Source organism: Capricornis sumatraensis, chromosome 4 (assembly GCF_032405125.1).
Source record: "Capricornis sumatraensis isolate serow.1 chromosome 4, serow.2, whole genome shotgun sequence".
In the NCBI taxonomy this organism is placed as follows: Eukaryota; Metazoa; Chordata; class Mammalia; order Artiodactyla; family Bovidae; genus Capricornis; species Capricornis sumatraensis.
Genome location: NC_091072.1, coordinates 30739432 through 30762901, shown reverse-complemented (window position 1 = coordinate 30762901; position 23470 = coordinate 30739432). Strand labels below are relative to the sequence as shown.

General features: G+C 44.2%; 1 protein-coding gene across 1 annotated transcript in view; it reads left to right on the top strand.

Annotated features, from left to right (window-relative positions):
* The first annotated feature begins 650 nt into the window (after positions 1-650).
* Positions 651-23470, top strand: part of STOX2 (storkhead box 2) — a 101263-nt gene continuing 78443 nt past the window's right edge. Inside the window, exon 1 of the mRNA XM_068972063.1 lies at positions 651-816. Coding sequence (XP_068828164.1) covers positions 651-816 — 166 coding nt within the window. The remainder of the gene's footprint in view (positions 817-23470) is intronic.

The window sequence follows — 23470 nt, the reverse complement described above, 5'->3', positions numbered from 1 at the left end:
CCCGAGGACTGAACGGGAGGCAGAGCCAGCCCGCGCCCGGGACTGCGGGCCGCGCGGCCGGTAGGCCCAGAGGGACACGACTTGGACGCTGTCATACCCACGCCTCGCTCTGAGCCGCCCGGTGCCAAGAGGGTCTGCCGCCTCCCGCTCCGGCTTCCCGGGCGCCCGATCCTGGGTCAACCCCGGAGGCCCCGGCTTCCTCATTTGTTTGGGGCTTTTGTGCCGGGGGCTCACAGTTGGCTAAGCACTCCAGCGCTGAATCGGGCCATTGTCTGCGCTCCCATTGCTTCCACGCTGCAAGTCTCGGCGCCCCCACCCCGCCCGCCCTGCTCCCCGCCTCCTCCTGGCCGGGGAGCCTCCTAACGTGCCTTTCTCCCCCTAGGAATCTGGAAGCTATAAGCCGGGCGGATTGCAAATGAAGTGTAATGCATTGTGGGACGTGTGTAAAATCGGAGCCTTCGCCGTGGGGGTGTGTGGGGGCGTGGGGAGGGCCGGACCCGCCGCTGGCGGTGTAGACGCCGACGAGGAGGGGCTGGGAAAATGAGCGCAGAGTCCTCCCGGGTCGTGCCCGCCGTAGACGGATGAAGCCGCGCGCTGCGCCCCGGCGCTGAGGCCCGGAGGATCGGGGGCGGCGGGTCGCCCTCTCCACCATGAAGAAGACCCGGAGCACAACCTTGCGGCGCGCCTGGCCTAGCTCGGATTTCTCGGACCGAGCCTCGGACCGCATGAGGTCCCGCAGCGAGAAGGACTACCGCCTGCACAAGCGCTTCCCCGCGGCCTTCGCGCCCCAGGCTTCGCGGGGCTACATGACATCAGGTTGGTAACCGCGTTTCTGCCCCGCGGGCCGGGGCCGCGGGGCGTGCTCAGGTCCTTCCCCGGGAGGGGACGCGCGGTGATGGATGAGATAAGTTATAGGGAACGCAGGGGGAAAAAAAAAAATTAGCTCCCATCCACCATTTTGTACCTCCGCAAGATCCACAGCAGGCCCTCTCAATATGGGGTTGGAGAGCTGTTAGTTAGGTAAAATCTGGGAGGGGGAACGCGCCAGGCGTTTTGGCTGCACAGATAAATGACCGCCAGCCTGGGCGCCCAGCCTCCCTGGGCTTGTGGAAGAGCCGGCGTCCGCGGTTGCCCTCAGTACCGGGCTGGCTCGCTCCCGCTCGGTTGCCAGTTATTATATCCTACCGGGTATTTAAACAGCCCTTCTTTCTTACAAGGGAACAGGTTGCATGCACAGTTTTGAATGGTTTGAGTCAGGGGAGAGGTTGCAGTCAGGCTGGTTGGCTTGCTTGCACGCAGGGAGCTGTGTCGCGGCTCATTGAATGCATTCGGTGGGGTAATGGTGTGTATGCGGATTGAATGCTCACATGATTCTGCGTGCATTTAACATATGTTGCTTTGAATTAGGTTGTATGGGAAGAATGGAGGCTGTGTCATGTGTTTGCATGCCAGACAGGAAGGACAAACAAGATAGTAAATAACGATGAAGGCTTCAGAAAGGGTTTCGTCTTAAAACGCATAGAAGCCTTTCTGAAGGCGCCAGTTAGTTAGTTTCCTTTGGATATGCAGTGGAATGGCTTTGCTTGTGTGTCTTGGGAACCCAGGGATAAAATACCCGAAATGCTGAAGGAGGAGGACTGTAAGACTCTTCTCCTTGTTTTCTTCTTACTGTTGACCACTTGTATGTAGCTATGTGTAAGACACCAATTTTGGTTGATTTGGTTTTCATTCTGAATGAATTCATTTTCTTCGAAACAAAATGTCATGGAAGAACCGAGATGATATTTGAAAACACATCCTGTACCCGACCATTCTAAATCCTGGGAAGATTGCTTTAAGCTTACAGTTGGTACTTAAAGTGTAGCTCTGCTATCTTTCTCCTAAAATAGCGAGTTTGGTTTTTTTTAAACCTAGGCCCAGTATTTCATGCTTTAAAAGTGTCTTGTGACCACACTTCCATGAGTAGAAAACCTAAATAAAATAACCATCTTTTTTTTTATTGCAAAATCTGGTGACATAAGGATGTACTGTTTTGGCAATAAGGCTCCCTTGATTTTCCCGGTCATGAAAAGCCAAATTTGTAAAGGAAGTGACAACTACAGTTTATGCTTCAGTAATTGAAGTCAATCACTGCTGTGGTTGCTTTATTCTTCAGGCTGGTGGCAGTAAATTTTGAAATACAGCTAAATCCAAATGTAACCTCAAAACACGTCTGTCCATAAACCCATGTCTGCTCTGGGTGTTCAGATAATCTCAGGTTTCATATGGTTGAGGTTTGAATGTCTTCATTCCCCTCTGAATGGTTCCCCCTCTTTTCTTTTTGCCTCTCTTCAGGAATCAGTACTGATACGAAGTGTGAGGCTGGAGGGGGGCAGGTGGCCCTCTTTTCTTCCACAGACCTGCAAGACTCTGTAATGCTTTCAGGCGCATTCCCATGGAGCCCATTCTTATCTCTCTTGGCATAGCGTCATTATGATCACCGTTTCCTTCTTTGCTAAAGAACTTCTCTGCTGTTGCCAGTTTTGCAAGGTAGTTTTGAGGGCTTGAGGAAGAAGCTTTTCATTTTCTTTGATTCTCTTGTTTCATTTCTTGCTCTGCACATGGTAAGCTGGTCCTAAGGGAATACTGAAGGATCAGCTCTTCCAGGCTGGTGGAGGTCTATGCAGATTTCACATTAGCTTACTGTTGAGAAAAGAAAACCCAAAGGTGGGGGAGAAGAGCTGTGTGATTCATTCAGCAGTTCATGGAATCTCCCCTGCCTCAAGCAGAGAGCCTTGCTAGATTCTCATGGGGCTGCAGGGTTGGGTATAATATAGTTTTGTCCAAGGATGGAAGTGGTTATTTATTCTTTGTTTTGATTATTGTCCAATGCATATAATAAAAGGGGTTGAGGCTCATGGAAGGATCTAATAATTATTAAACAAACTCCTCCAATAAACACTGGGAGAGTAGGTGCAATCTTATATACACACCTTTCTGGGGGAGATTGGAAGTAGCTTATCAGTTTCCTTTCCAAATATAAGTGTTGATAGTAATAGGTGGTATATTGAGACACTTGGAGATTATTTGGGAGATGTTCTCTTCCCCTTAAAAAATGTAAGAAAATCCATTTGTATCAAGTTAGTGAATCTGGGTGCAAACAGAGCCTTTGTCATTTAAAAATGAAATAGAAAATGAAGCAACTTAGAAACAAATGAGGCTTTTCATATTTCTTCTGTTTGTCCAGTCATTTGGCATAATAGCTACTAGTGTTTATCGTACTTCTCAGTAAAAAGAGATTTTGTTGTTGAGTTCAAAGGACAAGATAAGCTTCTTCAGAGAAGCACTAAATGACTTAATTTCAGTTGAGGTATTTTTAGAAATCCCCATCCAAAAAAAATTCCTTAAAAATATTGTGAAAATATTAGAAAAGAAAAGATCCTTAGAAGTTTTAATAGGTCTTCTTTTGCTCTGGCCTACTGTCACACAGTAGGTATTTCAAGTTTAAATGTGTTTATTTAAGGCAGAATTACAGGCATTCCATAATAGCTTTCTAATGAGACAGCACCTTTTCAAACAGTCTTTTCTTCACTAATGCATAATTACCAGTTTGAAATGTGATTTATAGCAATAGGCTTGACATTTAGCCTTAACTTTGTCGTGTACCTTCGGGATAAACTACAATAAGCTCAAGAGGTTAGAATAGACACATCTAAAAGTTAAAGAGATCCTGCAAACAGATGGTTAGATAGAGAATTCTGAAACTTTAAAGACTGTGCCTTATATGACTGTTTCAGCCCTCAACTCATGCTACCAAATCAAAAATAATCCTAAGAATTCACAGGCCTCCTGGCAATCAGCAAGTTCACAGGCCATGAGATGTGTTCGTTGTTCATCTTGAATGTTAATCTCCCAAAGGTGGTTTCTGGGCAGAAGGGGAAAAATCTTGCCTTTTGTTCAAATCAAGATGAATAATATGCATCCATGATCTGAATAAGAAAAAGGATTAGGTCAAATGAATGTGGGGTTATTCTTCCACAGTTTCTGAAACTAGAAATTATGATATTACTTAGAGAGAAAAGTAAAACTCTCCACCAAGAGGGAAGTAGCTATATAATCCTTAGGGCTTCGTATATGGAAACGTGCTCACCTACCTTCATGAAATGATTTTCAAGGCATGGTACCTTTGTTAATGAAGGAGTTAGAACTTTCTCTGTTAGGACCTTGTGAACTGTGACCTCTTTATGCAAATAATGTTCCTGACTTTTAACTTTCTTACCTGTCCTCTCCCCCTGCCCCGGTGCTGGGGCGGGAGAGGGGGTAGCTGCTTCTTTATATTGCACATGGCATGACACCAAGTTTGGGGACATTTCATTGATAAAGATTGGTAAGCAGTTTTTTTTTTTCCACCATAAAGGTTCTATGGTGCACGTGCATGAAAGGTATCTTTTATGAACTCGACATCCCAAAGTCATGGTACTTTTTGATGGATGCTTGTCATTTGAAAGAAAAATAACGCAGAGAGTTTTAAAGGATTTGCAAAGGAAGCCCCAAACTGACATCTTAAGAAAATATAAGTCAGTTTCGTCTGATCTAACTAATGTGAATCAGCGGGGAGGAATGGCCAGGACACCACCTTGATGAGTTTATTAGTTTTCATTTTTTAGAAACTAATTCTGGGGCACAGTGGATGGTGTGTCCCAGTTCCTTATGTTCTGTTATCTTGAGAGATGTGAGAGTTTTCTGGGAGTGGAGGATGGGCACCCAGGGTTCTAATCTGGGCCTGCCCCAAACCAGCTGTGTCCCTGGTGGGTAACAGGACCTATCCTGTCTGTAATGGGCCCTCCTGGCCCACGTTTCCATCACAGGATTTGGCTCCGTGGAGGCTCTGTATTGAACAAGGCCAGGATTTCTGAGCGCTTAACACAGAAATTGGTAGAAATAACCTTTGCCCTTTCTTCTTATTGGAGTCATGTGCTTCCATACCTGGGGTGTGTGGGAAGAGTGCTCTTTTGAGGACGGAGTCTTATTTCTTGTCATCCCCAGGTGTTCCATTAAGTGACTGCTTTAGGGCTTGTCCTGGTGACCAGACTGATGGGAGTAGGGGGGATGAGGGACGAAGCCCTGGCAGGTTCTGATCATTTGGAGTTTTCATAAACAGCATCCTGTTGCCTCCTATTCCCTCTTTGCGGAGATCTATTTCCAGCCTCGCTGCTCTAACTGTGTTTTAATTTGAAACTACCTGTGTTGACTCCTTGCGTCAGGCCTGTGGAAGTGAGGAATATTACACTTGGTGGTGAATGACTTTATTCTTTATTTCCCAGGAGAACATGAATGTGGTTGCAAAAGGTCACCTCTCTTGGTATTTCAATATCTTTTACACTCTTGTGAACGTTTTTATTTGAAAAAAGGAATATGAGTATATTGTATAAAAACCTTAGCATTTTTATACCTCCAGAGCAATTGTGGCTTAAATTCTCTATACCCCAGAGAGTTAGGGCAGTTCAGACACTGGTTTACTCTTTATGCTGAGTGCAGACAGAACCAAGGAATGAAGTCTGGCTGGACCCTTGCTGGTGGGAACGCGTGCCGACTTTAGCAACTAGGACAGGTTTTGTAGATCAGCCATAGAAACTGCATGAGGCCTGATATGTCAGGTTTAGAGTAGAGGTTCTTGCATTTTGTAAGAATATAGACTATAGACTCTATAGTGTAGCCCTCACCAGTTACATGAGAGAGAAATGACGTGGGTAATTTTTTTTTTAAAGTAGATAGTAAACTTTTCCTTAAGTAGTTAATCTCCAGACTATTTTTATTTGACATCGGAATGCACAACCAGTTGGCCAGAACATCCCATTGATTTCTGCCACCTAAATAGTTCTAAAATCTGCCCCTCCCCCTTCCTCTCAGTTGTTTGAATCTTCTTCTGTTCTATTAGGATGTCTTCTAAACCGACCATGTCCAATTCATGCTCCATGTGTCCCCAGAGGGACTTTATTTTTTATTTTTTATTTATTTTTTTAATCCCTCTTAAAGCAAAACTGATCATATTCCTTTCCAATTCTTTTGGATGTTTCTCGTGCCTGTGAATGAAGTCTGAGACCAAGGTTCATCACGGCGTGACCTGCCCTACTTTTCCTTCCTTTCCTTCCCCCACCCACCCTGTGTTTCAGGTTCTGGAATCTCTCTACCTTTGGCAACATCTTGTTGCTGTTTGTGTGCCTTTTGCGATTTATGTCACTCCACTGAGAATGTGCTCTCCATCTTTAAAGGTCTGATATTTAGCTAATGTATAAAGCTAATGCTGTTGAGCCTTCCAGAACAAGCTCATATAGCCCCTCTCTTTCTACAGCACATCACTCACATGACATTTGTTTTATGCGTGTGTTACAGCAAAATGGTTCCATTGTATTGCACCTCGGGTTTGCTAGCCAGTGAATTCCTCAGTCTTGGTATTATGTGTTTGTACCAGCCATAGAGCTTGGCATATATCAGGGACTCTGGAATTGTTTATTGGACAAATGAATAAAACATGGCTTCTCTTTAAAAAAGTTTGTTCGTTGAAGAGAAATCTTGAATTCCTAATGTGAGTCATCCGTTCGTACTCACGAAGATTCTACTCTTCAAGGACCTCCTGTTGTGGTTGGTAGGACCAGCTCCGAGTCAACCATTCGAAAGCAGTAAATACTGGAACATAATCATGAGTTAAGCGGGGTGGTTGATATGGCTGGTGTAAGTGGAACAGGAGTTTAGAGAAGAGATGCCTGGAGGGGGGATTTCCTTGCTTGTTGAAGGACTGGGTAAGAGTTGAAGAGACGGAGGAGGAGCAGGACTGGGTGGGGGAGGTGTTGTAGAAGCAGTATGAACCAAGGCATGAAGCTGGCAAGGAACACATCAGTGTGAAATTTGCCATACTGTAGCTGTGGGGTGTAACTAGAAATAATGTGTAGCTCGGTCAGGTAGGTGAGATTTAGAATTTATGGGGCAGAAATTAGATTTGTGAGTTTGGGAGAGAAACAGTGAAAGGAGCGTCTTAGGAAGAGGTGTCTGGGCGTGGCTGGCAGTGTAGATGGAAGAGATGAGAGTTGGGAGGCTAGGAGACCAGCTGGAAGGTGGTGGAGGGGACAGACTGATCAGGCAGTAGTGTGTTGAGGGACCACCCCAGAGCAGTGTTTCCCAACGCTGCTAGGCATTAGCACACCACCCTTGAGAACTTATAAATCGTGTCCGCATACCATCTGTGCTTTTATTTATGTAATAGTTCTGTTGAACTCTACCCACTTTTATATTTAAATGGATGAAAAGAGAAGCATTTTTAACTTCATATGAAATGATGGGTGTCATTTGATAGTTGTTTTCCTGACCCCCTTTACAATTATTATTATATCACTATCTCAGTAAAAAACAATGATCCAACAAGATACCACCTGAAATGTGATGGTATCACCACTCACGTACCTGAGTGGTACTCACACGTCATAACGAGAACTCGTATCAGCCAAAAAAGGACGGATGAGCGTGAAGGGCGAAGGGAACATCTGTGAAAAGAAAGGAGCTGGCTGTTCCTTCGTAAGTGACTGGATTGAAGAGGGGAGAGGAAATCAAAGGTGAATCAGAGATTTCTGTTGGAAGAATGCAGCACATGCCCGGGAGGCTGGGGGGAAATGGAGCAGATGCTGAGATCCATGTTGGACTTAAAGAGTTGGTTGTCTAAGCGGAGAAGTAGGTACACAGGTGATGGGGTAGTTTGGGGGTCACCCACTTAGCAGTGTTAGTGAGAACATGGAAATACCTTAGCCGTTGTGGTTCCCATTCTGCTTCTTTGAGGGGAACTGATGACTTGCTTATTTTTATTTGCAGCAGATGGAAGGTCAGTTGGATTCCGTTAACGTTGGATCCTACTTGGGTTTCTGAAAACCTACAGACTCGAGGTTAGGATTTAGAGATCATCTGCTCTCTTTTCCTAAAAGTAAAGTGCTTTTTAATGCTTGCATTTGTTTGATTAGTGTTTGCACTTACTCAGAAGCCCTTGTGTTGTTGATACAAGGGATATGCTTTTGGTATCTCTAGTTCAGGTTTGAAAAGAGTTTAGAGCTCTGCAGGCAGCAGCGCAAGAGACTAGACCAGCTATGTAAATAATGTCTATTTCAAACATCTGTCATATCTCGATTCAGTTGGAAATTTATGGCTTAGGTAACTCATATACACAGCTAAAAATCTCCATTTATCTTCCTATGTAAATCCATGATGGCCCCTCCAGGCCAAGTTTTCTCTTTTTGAAGATAAAAGGGAAGTATTTGGCAGGTGCCTATGGGCATTAGAGGTAGCAGGACTTATGCCCAGCCCTCTCCTTCTTCTGATGGCCGGAGTTTCAGAGAGAGGAACTGTCTACTTTGTAATTAACACTCCCACCTCAGCCATACTGCAGATTCCTGTCTAAGCCGATTCCCCTCTGAGAGCTCATAGACCATTTATTGCCTTCGGCACATCCAACTTTTGCTTTGAAATCATTTATTTCGTTATTAGATGAAATAAAGGCCCCTATAATGATTGAGGTATCATGGATAACTGTCATTTTTTTGGCTGCCCAGCAGGTGAACTCTCTCCCCCGTCTGTGTATTTCCCCACTGTCGTGAGTTCAATGTGTCCTCCCCAAAAGATAACGTCCAAGTCCTAACCCCTGGTAACCCTGAAATATGACCCTATTTGGAAATAAGGTCTTTGCAGATGGAATTAAGTTAAGATGAGGTGATACTAGAGTCGGATGGGTCCTGCATCCAGTACGGCTGATGCCCTTATAAGAAGAGCAAAGAGACACAGACACAGAGGAGACGTCCCCGGGAAGGTGTGGGAGAGATTGGAGTGATGGGTCAGCAAGCCAAGGCAGTATGGGGATTGCCCGCAGCCTCCAGAAGCCAGTAGAAAGGCGTGGAAGGGCTTCTCCCCCAGAATCGCCAGATGGAAACAATCCTTTGGCTCTTGGCTTCCAGAGCTGTCAAGAGAGTAAATTTCTCTTTGTTTTAAGCCACCCAGTTTGTGGCACTTTCTGTCAGCAGTCCTAGGAAACCAGTACACTCACCCCATGGGCCTTGGGACCCCACGGACCCCATGAACCTCGCTTCCTGTGGAGACTTGTCCGCCTGCCTTGTGGTCATGGTTTCACCAAGTCTTCACTCCTTTCCAGACTCTGCGTGTGGCGCTTGTAGGGCAGTGAGGTATGGTTCCTGGCTGGTGGTGGTGTGGCAGCACAGTGGCATTCTGCAGGCAGCGTCCCGTGTGTGGCAGTGTAGGCAGTGCCCGCTCAGAGTGGCTTGTGCTCAGCATGGCTGCCACGGTGTCCCCACTGAAGTGGCTCTGAGTTCCAAGCCTGGGTCTCCAGGCCTCCCTGTGATCTTGAGTTTCTCAGTACTTTTCAATAAATTCCTTTTTGGAGGGGCCGTGTAGCAGAGTGATTTAGAGCAGACATGTAGCTCAGATGGCTTCATAATCCAGCTTTTCCAGTACTGAGTGGCTAAACTTGGACAAATTACCTCTTTTTGCATTGCCTCAGTTTCCTTACCTGTAAAATGGGAATAATAATGATATGTATGTATCCATGTGGTTTGGGGTGAATTATGTGAATAATATGCATAAAGTATTGCTTTGGTTCCTGTTGAATAGAAATGGAAGAACCCCAAAGGAAGCAAATAGAATCTCAACAAGGCTTCACAATTGTCACTTCAAAGTCTGCTGCCAAGTGTAGATTGTGTATAAACCACATTAAAAAAGGTGCAGTTAAGTTGTGCTGCGCAGCCACGTTGCCTTCATTTTGTAAAGACTTCAGGGCCCTTGTTGTCCCCTCTTCAGTAAGACCCAGTGTCCCCTCCGCCTCGTGTTCAGCGGCTTGGTCTTCCACACTCTGCTCCTCTTTGGCCTAATGGAGCCGTTTCTTCTCTGTGCTCCCGCAGTATCCTTGTGCGCCTCTGACATCATGTACACATCTGTCATCCTCTTCTTGGCTGATTCTCCCTCTAGGCTGTACACTCTTTGTGCACTTGGTTCTAGTCTCACTTGGTTTTGTTCCAGCAGTTGCTGGGTCGGTAGTAGGCATACAGTAGGAGCTGAAACGTGCATCTATGGGGACTCATTGTCTTGCTTACATTCCTGATAGTTGCAGTGAAATCTCTGACGTCTGTATTTCCCTTCTGTAACAGCAGTCATAGTTAGTCTCCTGAGGATTGATGATGAGAGGCCCCCAGGGTCCTTGTACCCTATCAGTAATCCTGACCCATTCGTACACACGCTACACCGAAGGAGTAAACTGGGGCACTCTAGATACCACCCGTCTGGTACATATATAAACTTCCATACGGGAATTTCAGACATTCCAGCATGGATCTTTGATGAGGTTATAAAACAATATAGCTTTTTGGAATCCACCAAATTTCTAGGATAACACATCCCTTCAGATGCTGGAGCTTATAATTGTAATGGGGCTTCCTGTGAATCTAATGAACTCACTTGAATTTTCATTTTGACTGGTTTTAAAGTAATTGAAGGGAGTATTTGGACCTTTTTTTTTTCCCTCCTACACTTGCTGACTGGTTATTTATAATGAAGACAGTGGACTGCTGTTGATAAACTGTTTTTTTTAAGTTTTTTTAAAAAGTCTCCTTAGCCAAGGATCTGGACATGCCCAGAAGAGCTGAACAGGGAAGATGGTCGTAGTCTCAGGTGGATTTTTCCATAATTGAAATAGTGGCTTCTTATGTTCATAAAGTTCCTTTAGGTAGTGGCAGGCTTTCAGATTTGGGGCTTAGATTTTACTCTTCGGCCATGCTACGCAGCAGGTGGTATCTTAGTTTCTGGACCAGGGGTTGAACTTGCACCCCGTTGCATTGGAGGTGAGGAGTCTGAATCACTGGCCCACCAGGGAAGTCCCTTGATTTTGGGCTTGGAAGTGAGACAGGAGGTTGGTGTCCTGGTACCCGCTTGCTACCTGTATAATCTTGGCAGTGTATCTTCTGCTTTTCATTTATAAAATGAAGATAAAGTAGTATCTAATGTGTAGTTGCCATGTGGAGTAAATGAGCAAATGCATGCAAAATATTAATAATAAGCATCGTGCCTGACACATAGTAAGAACGTAGTACATTTTTTTTTGCTGCTGTATTATTTCTTTGGGTACAAAACTCTACAAGAGTGACTTGTTCCTAAATATTTTATACTTCAGCATGTAGAAGAAGGGAGATGACAGATAACTTGTCCAGGGTCGACTGGAGTTAAAAACAGCTTTCAATCTGATTCTTGTACTTTGGTCCTCACTTAATCACAAATCAAATATTCTGTTACCTCCTGACTTGGGTATCTGATCTTCTAAAAGGTTCACAAAATTATTCATTCACCTAAGTGGGCTCACTTGTCCCTGAGTTTCCATCTTAGGAACCATGGTAGAGAATTGTGTTTTCAACATTCCCATGAGATAGAAATCAAGAGAACCTGGCTCCACCTGAAATCGGGGAAATGCTGCCCTGTCTGGCGTGTGTGTGCGCTAAGTTGCTTCAGTCGTGTCCGAGTCTTTGTGACCCTATGGAGTTGCCCACCAGGCTTCTCTGTCCATGAGGTTCTCCAAGGGCTGTTTCCCACCCAGGGATCGAACCCGCATCTCTTAACGTCTCCTGCCTTGGCAGGCGGATTCCTTACCACTGCGCCATGTGGGAAGCCCATGTTCCTCCCTTGGTGACTTTTAAATAGTCAGGCCGGTGCCCTGGAATCTCAGGTCAGCGTGTCCCCTTGGGTTGCAGAAAGGGGGTGCTACCCTTTGGGATCCGCTTTTCGCTTGTGTTAATATTTCGGCAGCTTTCCTTCGAGCAGATGGCTTGGCAGCAGGACTCGGGGCTCTGGGATGACAGACTGAGCCGGGGAAGGAGATGAGGGTTTTCCCTCCTCCGCACCTTTTGAAGCTGCCACCACCTCCACCTCACCTCACTGTTGAGGCAGACACACGGAGCATGGCCGGCCAGGATTTGGGAACTCAGAGCTTCCCGTTTTTCTAACACATCGCCCCTCCCCAGGTCTCCCTTCACAGTCCAGGGGAAAACAGCTGCAGGATAACCTCAAGTATATATGAAGTAGCTTGCCTTCTGTGGCTGCAGCCAACTCATTGGGCTTCAAAAGCCTCCTCTAATTATAGCTCCACAGTATGGCAAAAGCCTTGGCTTCTGTGGGCGAAAGCATGGTTTTTGGAGACGGCAGATCTTGTTTTCCCATATGCTGTACCCTGCTTGGTTGTGGGTGGTTTCAACATGTGGAAAATTTCAAAGAACATTTGTTTGGGATGCCAAAGGCAGAATGAGTGATGGTGTACCGTCCTGAGCTGAAGGGCCAGAAAGGAAGGTTTCCATTGTCAAGTGCAGCCGGAGGTGGGAAAGTGCGTTCTCCCCAGTGGAGCCGTGCAGAGCTTCACTGGGCTGGGCTTGATGCTGAAGGCCTCATGCCATGTTGTGTAGACAGGTCCCAGAAGGTTTCTGTTCAGCCTGGCAGTGGGAAGCCGGAGGTCAAAGGTCCCAGGCCATGAGCCCAGGGTTTCCTCTGTTGGTCTGAGAACAGGCTTCCTATCAAGATAAGAGTTCCTAAAATGTAGACACGAAGAGGGGGCCTTTTAACCCTCAGTTCCTCCCTCCGCCCAAAGAAGGGAACCATTGTTTATTGAGCACGTACTTGGTACCAGCCAATGCTTAAGAATGACCTCATTTTGTCTCAGAACAGCCCTGGAAGGCAGTCACCAATGAATATATGAAGCATCACAGGCCACGACCCTGAGATTTTATACACACACACACACACACACACACACACACACACACACACACACTTAAAGTCTTGTATGTGCTTGACTACTAGTCTACATGCTTGTTGTTGTTCTGTTGCTGAGTCGTGTCCGACTCTTTGCAACCCCATGGACTGTAGCCCACCAGCATCCTCTGTCCATGGGATTCTCCAGGCAAGAATACTGGAGTGGGTTGCCATTTCCTCCTCCAGTGGGTCTTCCTGACCCAGGGATCGAACCCACATCTCCTGCTTTGGCAGGTGGATTCTTTACCACCGTGCCATCTGGGAAGCCCAGTGTACGTGCTACCTGTTGGCAAAATTAACTTCTTATTTTAAAGTAAATGTGAAGTATTTTCTTTCACCACTCGTTCATCTTGTACTCACTGTAAGGAGCCCGCTGTAGAGGCCTGGCTTGAACTAAGAGGAGAGATTTTAGAGTTTCCTGCTTACTCTAACAAATCTAACCTCAAGTATTTGTGTATGTCATTGGAAAAAAGAATCCCAGCTCTGCCAGCTGATGTTCTGAGAGTTACCACGTTTTGACCAAAGAATAGTAAGAGTCTCCTAAAGCCTGGCGGGGTGCCCGGGGGTGCATGGGAGGCTGTTGCTGGAATATTCCTGTGCTGCTGTTTGTCATGCTTCCTCTTATCACTCTAGAGGGGGTTTCTCATCCTTCTGCTGTGAGCTCCTTGCTGTCCTAACTTTCCCAGTGTTAATCAGGAGCTGTCCATCAGTATGGTGAACACCCCTGATTTTTTTTGGAGGAAATGAAATCCTTGGGATTGCACAGCTCTTAGGTCTTACTTGGTACGAAAGGTACCTGACAACCACGTTTGAAACTTCAGATGGAAAGAAGTTCTCCCACGGAGACATAATTTCATTCATTGGTAAACCATTCTCTTCCGCTGACTCATTTTCTCTGTACTGCTTTACTTTTTCTGTTAGGAAGAGCTGGAGAAAGATGAGGTTTCACGCAGTCTAACTTTTGCCATCTGTTGTTCTAAGAGTTTACGCTGAGCAGTTTATTCTGAGCATCCCAGTAAGGCCAGGATACAAATCATGGAATAATTTGACAGTACCCCACCCAGTAATTTAAAATTACTCTATCAGGGGTCAAAAAAGGGGGAGTTCCATGGGTCTGAATGATACAAGATAGCATGAAGTCCAAGGTAATCAAGATATTAATAAACTAGGATTTTTGGTGAATATGATTTTTAAAAAGTATCTATATTTAGCGGACTTCCCTGGCAGTCCGTTGGTTAAGGCTTTGCCTTCCAATGCAGTAAGTGCCAGTTCAACCCCTGGTCAGGGAACTAAGATCCCACATACTTCGTGGCCCCAAAAATGTAAAAAATGGGAACTATAGTGTAACAAATTAAAGACTTTAAAAATGGTCCACATTAAAAAAAAATTTTTTTTTTTTTTAAAAAGCTTGGATGGTTAAAATTGAGTAAATGAACCATGTCTTTAATGAGGAGGAGGGCATGGCAACCCACTCCAGTATGCTTGCCTTGAGATTCTCCATGGGCAGAGAACCCTGGCGGACTATAGTCCACGGGGTCGAAAAGAGTCAGACATGACTGAGCAACTAAGCACAGCAAGAGTCAGTTAACCAATTTAAAACACATCAGATATGTTTTTTTGGGGGAGAAAACTGTCCTTGTGATTTCCCTATAGGAGTCACTGAGAAAATCCTGTACAGTTTCTCCTATTTTTTCAGTGGTCAAGGAGGAGGAGTTCAGTCACCTATGGCAACGGAATGAATGTGAACAATACGAATGGGCAATCTCGTATTTAGTATGTCTGCTGGTGGGAGGACTTGCAGAATTTAGCACCTGCATAATCCTTGGAGTATGTAATATTTAAAGCAATGCAATACAGGAGCAAACTCTGGTTCTTTAGAACATTTAAAGAACAGCCTCAAAGTTTTATGATATACAGTTATTTTTTTAAAAAGCAAAAATTGGTTAAAATTATATGTCTTTTTAACCAGTCCCTTCCCCCCGCCATGTTTTATGGCTGGTTAATTAGTGAATGCTTAATTCTCTATGTACTAGACTTTAAAATAGCAAATATGTATAACACAAAGTTGTCAGCTCTTAAATTAAAAAATATAATTTATAGTTTTTCTGTATTTTTAACATTAGGATCAAGGCACTGAAATAGGTAAACTCATAGGATGAAAAAGATCCTTTCCTTGTATTCAGTTTCCTAAGATGAGTTTCTTAATATTTGCATATCTATGGTTTAATTTCTTGTTGCCAGGAAGGCAGTCTGGGAGAGATTTGACTAGTAAACCCACTGCTTTAAAGAAAAGGGTTTTAACACTCTGCAGTAAGTTAAACGTCCAGAAAGTACATTCATCTGAGCTAGAACTTTGACAGATTCACTGTGCCCTGCGGCTCAGGTCAGGAAGATGCTGCTTCAACTACAAGCATATTTGTAGGGTCATTCTTGGGGCTTCTCTGGTGGCTCAGATGGTAAAGAATCTGCCTGTCGTGCAGGAGACACAGAAGATGTGGGTTTGATCCCTGGATTGGGGAGATTCCCTGGAGGAGGAAATGGCAACCCATTCCAGGACTGTTGCCTGGAGAATCCCATGGACAGAGGATCCTGGTGGGTTACACTCTATGAGGTCACAAGGAGTTGGACACAACTGAGTGACTAAACACACACAAACACGCACACAAAACAAAAGGGTTCCTGTCTCTTGTGCCTTTCTTTGAATGCTGTATTCTTATTTTTTCCCCCAGATGAGACACATACTTCACGATGGGTAATGTCAACTTCTGATTATTCAAATGCTATTCCTGTTCGTGGCCTGTGATAGGAGGCGGTGCTGTGGGGTATAAAGATAGGAGCCCTTCTTCCCCTGGGGTTGCTTATTAAAACCTGGTTGAGAGCCCAGCATCTCCTTGGAGGTGAGCTGCAGAGAGCAAAATGTGGGACTTGTGAAAAGGCCCCAGTTCCCACCATGAGCTGGTGCGTGGGCAGCACTGGGTTGTGATGTGCTTGTGGGTACTGGCCCTGAGTTGTTACTGTCCTTGCATTCTGGATATCCTCACCTGCACACAGCCCAGACAGGAACATTCTGTGCCGACTGAGGCTCTGGGACACCGTCTGTGCACCAGCATCGAGCTGGTTCCTTCTGCAGAATCATCCAGGGAGCTTGTTAAGCAGATACGCATCTTGGCCTCATTCCTCCAGTATTCAGATTTGTAGTTTTGGGATGAGGGCCAGGGTTCTGTGTTTTTAGAAACTCCCTAGGCGATCCTGATGGACAGTTGGTTTTGGGGCCACTGATTTTGCATTCCTCTCTCAGGACTATGAGCCTCTCCGCTGATTCACTCATTTATTCAGTCACCTCCTCTCACATTTAACAAACTGGTACCCAGAGCTTGTGTGAAGGTTTGAGTACGTGGACTTGGCTTTAGAGAATGACAATCAGTTCTTGCCTTGGAGAAGCTCACAATTCCCTGGAGACACGTGGAGGCGGCTGCAGGATGCTGTAACCACACGGTGGAGGAGTGGAGTAAGGGGTACCAGAGCAAAGCAGGAGGGCCCAATGGAAACCTCGGAGCCAGGAAAGGACCTCAGAAGAGGCGCAGGGAGCCCCGAGTTGGCCCTCATAGATCTGATGGGAGTCAGCCACATGGTGAAGGCTGTGGGGAGGAGAGAGGCTGGAAAAGGTAGGGTTCCCCAGGCAGACCTCTCCTTTTGGAGGCTAACTGGGGATGGTGGGAGATGACGACCAAAGGGAGCAGAGACCACAACCTGCAAGGGTCTTACATTTCAAACGGAGGATCTATAGTTTCATCCTGAAGGTAATAAGTCACAGAACGATTTCTGGGACGCTGGGATTTGCAGTTGAGAGGGATCATCCTAACTTAGGACGGAGGATGGGCTGAGGGACCCGAAGGAAGAAGCTGATGGGAGGAGAGTGGATACAGATGTGCTCGCAGGGGTAATGGGGTCAGAATATTGAGAACCTTGAGATGATGGTATCTTGCTCTTCCTGGAAGCAGGAAGTCGGCCATTGGCTATGAGAGGTGGAAGAGGTGCTGGGCGATTTGGTGAAGAGTTCTAATACTGATCACCGTGTTGGTACCAGAAGGAGGATGAGTTGGTACCAGAAGAAGGATGTGCTATATGGATTGGGGAGCCACGTAAAGAGCCCAGCTGGGGCTGAAGACCCTGACTTTGCAATGGCATTTAGTTTCTGTTGTCGTTATCGATGATAAACTTTTTTTTTTAATTCATATTTATTTATTTGGTTGTTCCAGGTCTTAGTCCTGGCACTCAGGATCTTTTTTTTTTTTTTTTTTAATTTTACTTGATTTTACTTTACAGTACTGTATTGGTTTTGCCATACATCAACATGAATCTGCCACGGGTGTACATGTGTTCCCAATCCTGAACCCCCCTCCCACCTCCCTCCGCATACCATCTCTCCGGGTCATCCCAGTGCACCAGCCCCAAGCATCCTGTATCCTGCATCGAACCTAGACTGGCGATTCGTTTCTTATATGATATTATACATGTTTCAATGCCATTCTCCCAAATCATCCCACCCTCGCCCTCTCCCACAGAGTCCAAAAGACTGTTCTATACATCTGTGTCTCTTTTGCTGTCTCGCATACAGGGGTATCATTACCATCTTTCTAAATTCCATATATATGTGTTATTATTACTGTATTGGTGTTTTTCTTTTTGGCTTACTTCACTCTGTATAAGCAGTTTCATCCACCAGTTTCACCAACCAGTTTCATCCACCTCATTAGGGCTGATTCAAATGTATTCTTTTTAATGGCTGAGTAATACTCCATTGTCTATATGTACCACAGCTTTCTTATCCATTCATCTGCTGATGGACATCTAGGTTGCTTCCATGTCCTGGCTATTACAAACAGTGCTGCGATGAACATTGGGGTACACATGTCTCTTTCAATTCTGGTTTCCTTGGTGTGTATGCCCAGCATTGGGATTGCTGGGTCATAAGGCAATGATCTTTGATCATTGTCATGGCGTGTGAACTGTTAGTTGCCGCACATGGGATCTAGTTCTTCGACCAGGGATTGAACTCCAGGCCCCTGGCATTGGGAGCATGGAGTCTTAGCCACAGGATATAAGCAACTTCTTTATTTGGCTGAAACAGTTGTTCAGCTGATAACTTTTTTACCTGTGCAAACCCTACCCCAGAAGCATGTTATTGATTCCCATGGAGAGGCTAGGAAGCCAGAACTGTGCAGGTAGCTCTTTCCTCGCTGTGGGCAAACAGGAGTGAGAAACTTGGTTTCCATGATGCTGACAACCAACGGCAAGTGTTAAGAATTCTATGTAGCTGGCGCAGTAATCATTCATGACTTTTGTTTTGTTTTGTTTTCTATTGAATATAGGCTGTTGACTTTTAGATGGCATTTAGTTTTAAAGTTCTGGCTTCTTGGCCTTTTGGCTAAGATCTAGTATGGGAGCTTCGCAAGTGGCCCAGTGGTAAAGAATCTGCCTGCCAATGTAGGAGACACAAGAGACACAGGTTCGATTTGTGAGTTGGAAAGATCTCCTGGGGGAGGAAATGGTAACACGTTCCAGTAGTCTTGCCTGAAAAGTTCCATGGACAGAGGAGCCTAGCAGGCTGCCGTCCATGGAGTCGCAAAGATTCTGACACGACTGAGCGATTGAGTACAGTTTTAAAGCTAATTTAATTTGATTGGGTGTATTTTCATGACTGGTAGTCTTTAATCTGAGTGCAGAAGTGGAAAAACCAGACGTGTGGACTTTTCTGAGATTGGCACTTGGCCACGCAGAAGGATCAGAAGTGATCAGGAGGCTGATCTTTTCTCTCCCTGTTCCGTCACCTGTGGGTGAGGCTGGAGCTGATGTCTGATTTGGATGTTTGGCCTTGAGAGTGGATGGGAAGGTGATCTGTGGATTCAGTTTAGTCCTCTGGATAGCGTTGACAGTCTGATGATAGTGTTCTAAATACTTCAAAGGTGAATCCAAATTAAATTTGGATTGGCAGAAATACAACAGGCAAAAAATTTGAATCTTATTCTCAAGCTAAGTTGTTCAAAACTCACTTTTCAAGTTTTAAGAATAATTGAAATCTGAATATGGTGCCACTAAGAATTTTTTCCTAAGAACCATCAGTGTTATTCTCTAGCTCTAGTCAAGAAAAACTGATCATCTAATTAGGTCTTTGTCAGAAGGAACTTGCCATGTATATAATGTCCCACACTAGACAATGTAATAAATATAACTATGACTAGAACTGCACTAATTTGGGATAATTAGGAGGAAAACTTGTCTAAATAAGTGAAAGACTTAAATTTTATAGAATGTTTAATGAAATGGAGTCATTACTTTCATGTCCTTAGGCTATCTAACAAATGGATAAATTATTTATAATTAGCATATCAATTGTTGCCATACAAGACATTGCTCCTTTATTATTTGAAAGCAAGTTATTTTTCCCTTCTTCAGAAATTGATATGGTCCCTTGAAACCTCATTAATGCTACTTATTTATACTAGCTAAAGATGACCTTTAGCCCAACCCGATTCTGTAATCCCCAAATTCCAAATTGGTAGATTTCAAATTAAAGTAAAGTTTTGTTTTATGGGAGAATGAGGTAATTCTGAATCCTTAAAGACTGCAAGGAGATCAAACCAGTCAATCCTAAAGGAAATCAACTCTGAATATTCGTTGGAAGGACTGATGCTGAAGCTACACTACTTCGGCCACCTGATGAGAAGAGCCGACTCATTGGAAAAGACCCTGATGCTGGGAAAGATTGAGGGCAGGAGGAGAAGGGGGCGACAGAGGATGAGATGTACATGAGTTTGAGCAAACTTCGGGAGGTAATGAAGGACAGGGAAGCCTGGCATGCTGCAGTCTGTGGGGTTGCAGAGAGTCAGACATGACTGAGCAACTGAATGAAAACAACAAAGGCATTTTGGGCCTTTTGCTTTATATTTAGAAAGAAATACTTCTTTCTTCCATCTATATGGGAACAGGTATTTTAAAAATTCATAAATAATACCTTAAAATGCATAATATATGCACATGACATGGATATTCAAGAATAATGAATTGCTCAAGATAAATTTAAAAAGTAAGATGTTTAAAATGAAATCTAAGACAAAAATAAATAATAAAAGTCAAAAATAAGTAAAATATTTAAAATGGTAGTAAGTAAACACTGTATCCCGTAATAAGTAAATAATAAGCACATTGTTTTCCTCAAAGCCTGTTTCAGAATTGGTGATGATAATGTCCTTCATTTGTTTGGGAGCCTCTTAGATACCAATTACATTCTTCCATCTAATACAACAACCCATCCTGTGAAGTTGGTACTATTATTACATCAGTATACTGATGAGGAGTCTGCGGTTGGACATTTCCCATCTGATAAGTGGCCGAGCTAGGATTCAAATCCAGATCTAAGTTGTCTTAGTAAAAACCTTTCATATATTATCTTCCAGCTTACAGTTAGAGTAAAGCAAATGATGTTTTTCACCAGATCTGTAAAAGAATTAGGAGATGGAAACTGGGCAGTGAGTGAAATATCAGCGTCCTCGGAACAGAAAGGGGAAGAGTTGTGTTCAGTACAAAAATGGCAGCGCGGTGTGAGGATCAGAACAGGACATGATAAGAAGTATTAATCATTGACCTTAATCTTTTTTTCCTAGCCAGTTATCAACTCTTTGCACACACAGACTTTCTTGTTTTGCTGAACGTAGAGTCGACATCAAGTAGTGACTTTGGGCCCGGTTTGGAGAAGAGGGCCTGAGCTTGGATACAGGCTCTGCATATCGGCAGCTTTGCAGTCTGGCCTCTCAGCCATCACTAATGGTTAGTCTTTTTTTGTGCAGTGTATAGGGTGAGACCAAAAGACTATAGAACTGTATCCTGTATATCAAGTAACTGGCTATAATTAAATTCAATGCTTAGTGCTATTTTCTGATTCTTTGGTGACATTGGCCTTCCTTCAAAAAACCCAGTACGTATTTAGATACAAGTGTTTTAGGAATTCAGGGAAAAGAATGGCCCTTGGTCTGGTAAATTTAGAAGATGTTCCCTCTCTTTATACTAATTACATGCAGGTATGTTGGGTCATTCTCTAACTGAGTGTATCTTTGAGACAGAATTTCTATCAATAACCGGTTGGTTGTATTATGTATATTTCGAGTATACTAAGTGAGACTGAGAAAGTGAGAGAGTCTCTGGACATAGTCACATCTGGTTCTTCTCAGCCTTTTGAAGCATTAAAACCAAATGAACAAAGAGGCTCTTTTGCTAAGGATTTATACATCTCATTTCATCCCCACATGTACCCCCAGAAAAGACTGTTTAGCAGCACTGGATGGTGGAGGGCCAAGGCATTGATGAGCTTGTAGTGAAATGCGTTTCTGAGGTCCTGAAGCTGTCTTGTTTGCATTATGGTCACCGATTATTTTTGTGCATCTAGCACAACTAATTATCCTAGCTATATGACATAAGAAGGGAATTGGTTTTCAGTATTCATTTTTAAAGCTTAATAGAATAATAGAAGGTATATTTCTTTCCTTTTTCTTGTGGGAGGAAGAAGCTATTTTTTAATGCCATCCATCCATATTTCTGAAAACTTGGTCTGAATACTGATACAAAACTACAATGTTTTCTTTCTTTCTCGAGTGATGATCCAAGAAACAAATGACTTCTGTAGATGTCCTTGTATCAGAGAGACGGAGCTTGAGCCATAATAGAAATTTCTACTGGGGGATAATGAAAGTGTCTTTTAGGATCAAAATGGCCTTTAAAATATTTAATCTTGAAACTAGAGTTTGTTAGTTTGTTGTTGAAATGACTGTATTAAACCCAAACCCTGGCTTGCTGAGTAACTTTTCCTTGTAATTTCCTAAAAGATCTTCATTTATCATCGACTACAATGTATTCCGTATAGAGTGACCTATTCGTGGTACTCTTCTCTTGGTCTATTCAGTGATCTCTAGCGTCTATATACAAGCAATATTTTAGGTCCCAGGAGTCTGAGGATGGTAAAAAACTCAGGCTCCTCCTCTAGTAGATGCTACGGACTATTGGGAGAGAAAGGAAGAGAAAGAAAGTCACTCTTCCTGGAAGGTAGTGTCCATGGTAAGGAGAAGCCAGAACTGAGCCTGAAGACTCAGACAAATCAGAAGGGCTTTGTAGGGAGGGTGACCCTACAATTTACTTCCAAACTGGAGTGTGTGGACCAGGGAAAGAGACACTATTAACAAAGACACTGGAATAGCAGGCAGAAGCTGCAGTTCTCCCATGAGACACACGGTTACCTTACTTACCCGGTTAAGAGATTTGCAGGCTATTCACGAGGCAGTCAACGAGGAGCCAAGGAAGGTTTTTAATCTAGAAAGTGATGTGGTAGAAGTTGGCTTTGTGGAAGGCCTAAAGGGATGCATGGAGACGCAAATAAGGGCTGTTCCAGGGACCCAGGCCTGAGAAGGGGACCACTGGGAGTCGTGGTGAAGGCAGAGAGGCAGAGTGGTTGCCAGTCCTGAGAGGCACTTTGGAGACCCAACCAGCAGACCTCGGTTATTACTGGATGCACCAGCTGAGCAGGAATGCAGGAGTCAAGGGTGGTCCCCAGGTTCCTGGGGAAGATAGTGGCATCCTTTGCTGAGATGGAAGTGATGAGGAGCGGCAAGTTTGGGAGAGAGGCATTGATGAGGTCCCTTTTGGACATGTTGTGTTTGAAGCCCTTATGTAGCGGGACAATAGACATGTTTGATAGATGTTTTTCCTCTCACGTATTAACCTGAAAATCAGTCTGCATAATATACTAATATTGTTACGTATGAGTTTGATTCCCCATTGAGGTCTTGAGCCCAAAGATTTGCCTTGTTTTACTCAAGGGACCATGCCCATCTGGAATGGTCTCGTTCCCATTTCGATCCTTGTGAGAAGGGGTGTAGCTGGTCCTTCTTTCGGTTTGGCTGTGTCGGGTCTTGGCTCTGGTGTGGGCCTCTCTCTCCTGTTGTAGCACCAGGACTTAGCTGCCCGGTGGCAAGTGGGATCTCAGTTCCTGGACCCCACATTGAACCTGTGTCCCCTGCATTGAAAGGTGGATTCTCAACCACTGGACTGCCAGGGAAGTCAGTCCCTGGTCCTCTTGAAGAAAAGAGGGGCTCAGTTTCCTACAGCAACAATGTTTCCCAGCTGCCTGTCAGAACTTTGGAAGATCTGGGTGTTTCTGCACCTTTAGAGTTAAAGAAATGTCCCACCTGAGAGCTCCTCCTTTGAACAATATTTGTAGCGTTTTGCAGAAGACTACTTCAAAAATGCCTAGTATTTACAAAGCGCTTACTCTAAAGAGCTTGCCCTTATTTTTCCATATGTCCTTAGAACATACACGGGAAGCTGGCAAGAGGCGGAATTCATGTTATAAATGACAATGATAAATATGACTTGGTTAATGTTTATATTCTCCAAATATGTATATTTTTAGTGGGCATCAATATAAAGGTTTCTCCGTAAGATCCCAGAAGATTTCAGAAGCAGAATTTTCCATCCAACGTGTCCATTTTGCATCCAACATGTATTTGAATTTGTGGCCAGAAATATCACACCTTTCCCCATTGCATTTTAGATAATAGTGATTAATTTTAAATTTGATGTTGTAGATTTAGCAAAAGACATAATTGAG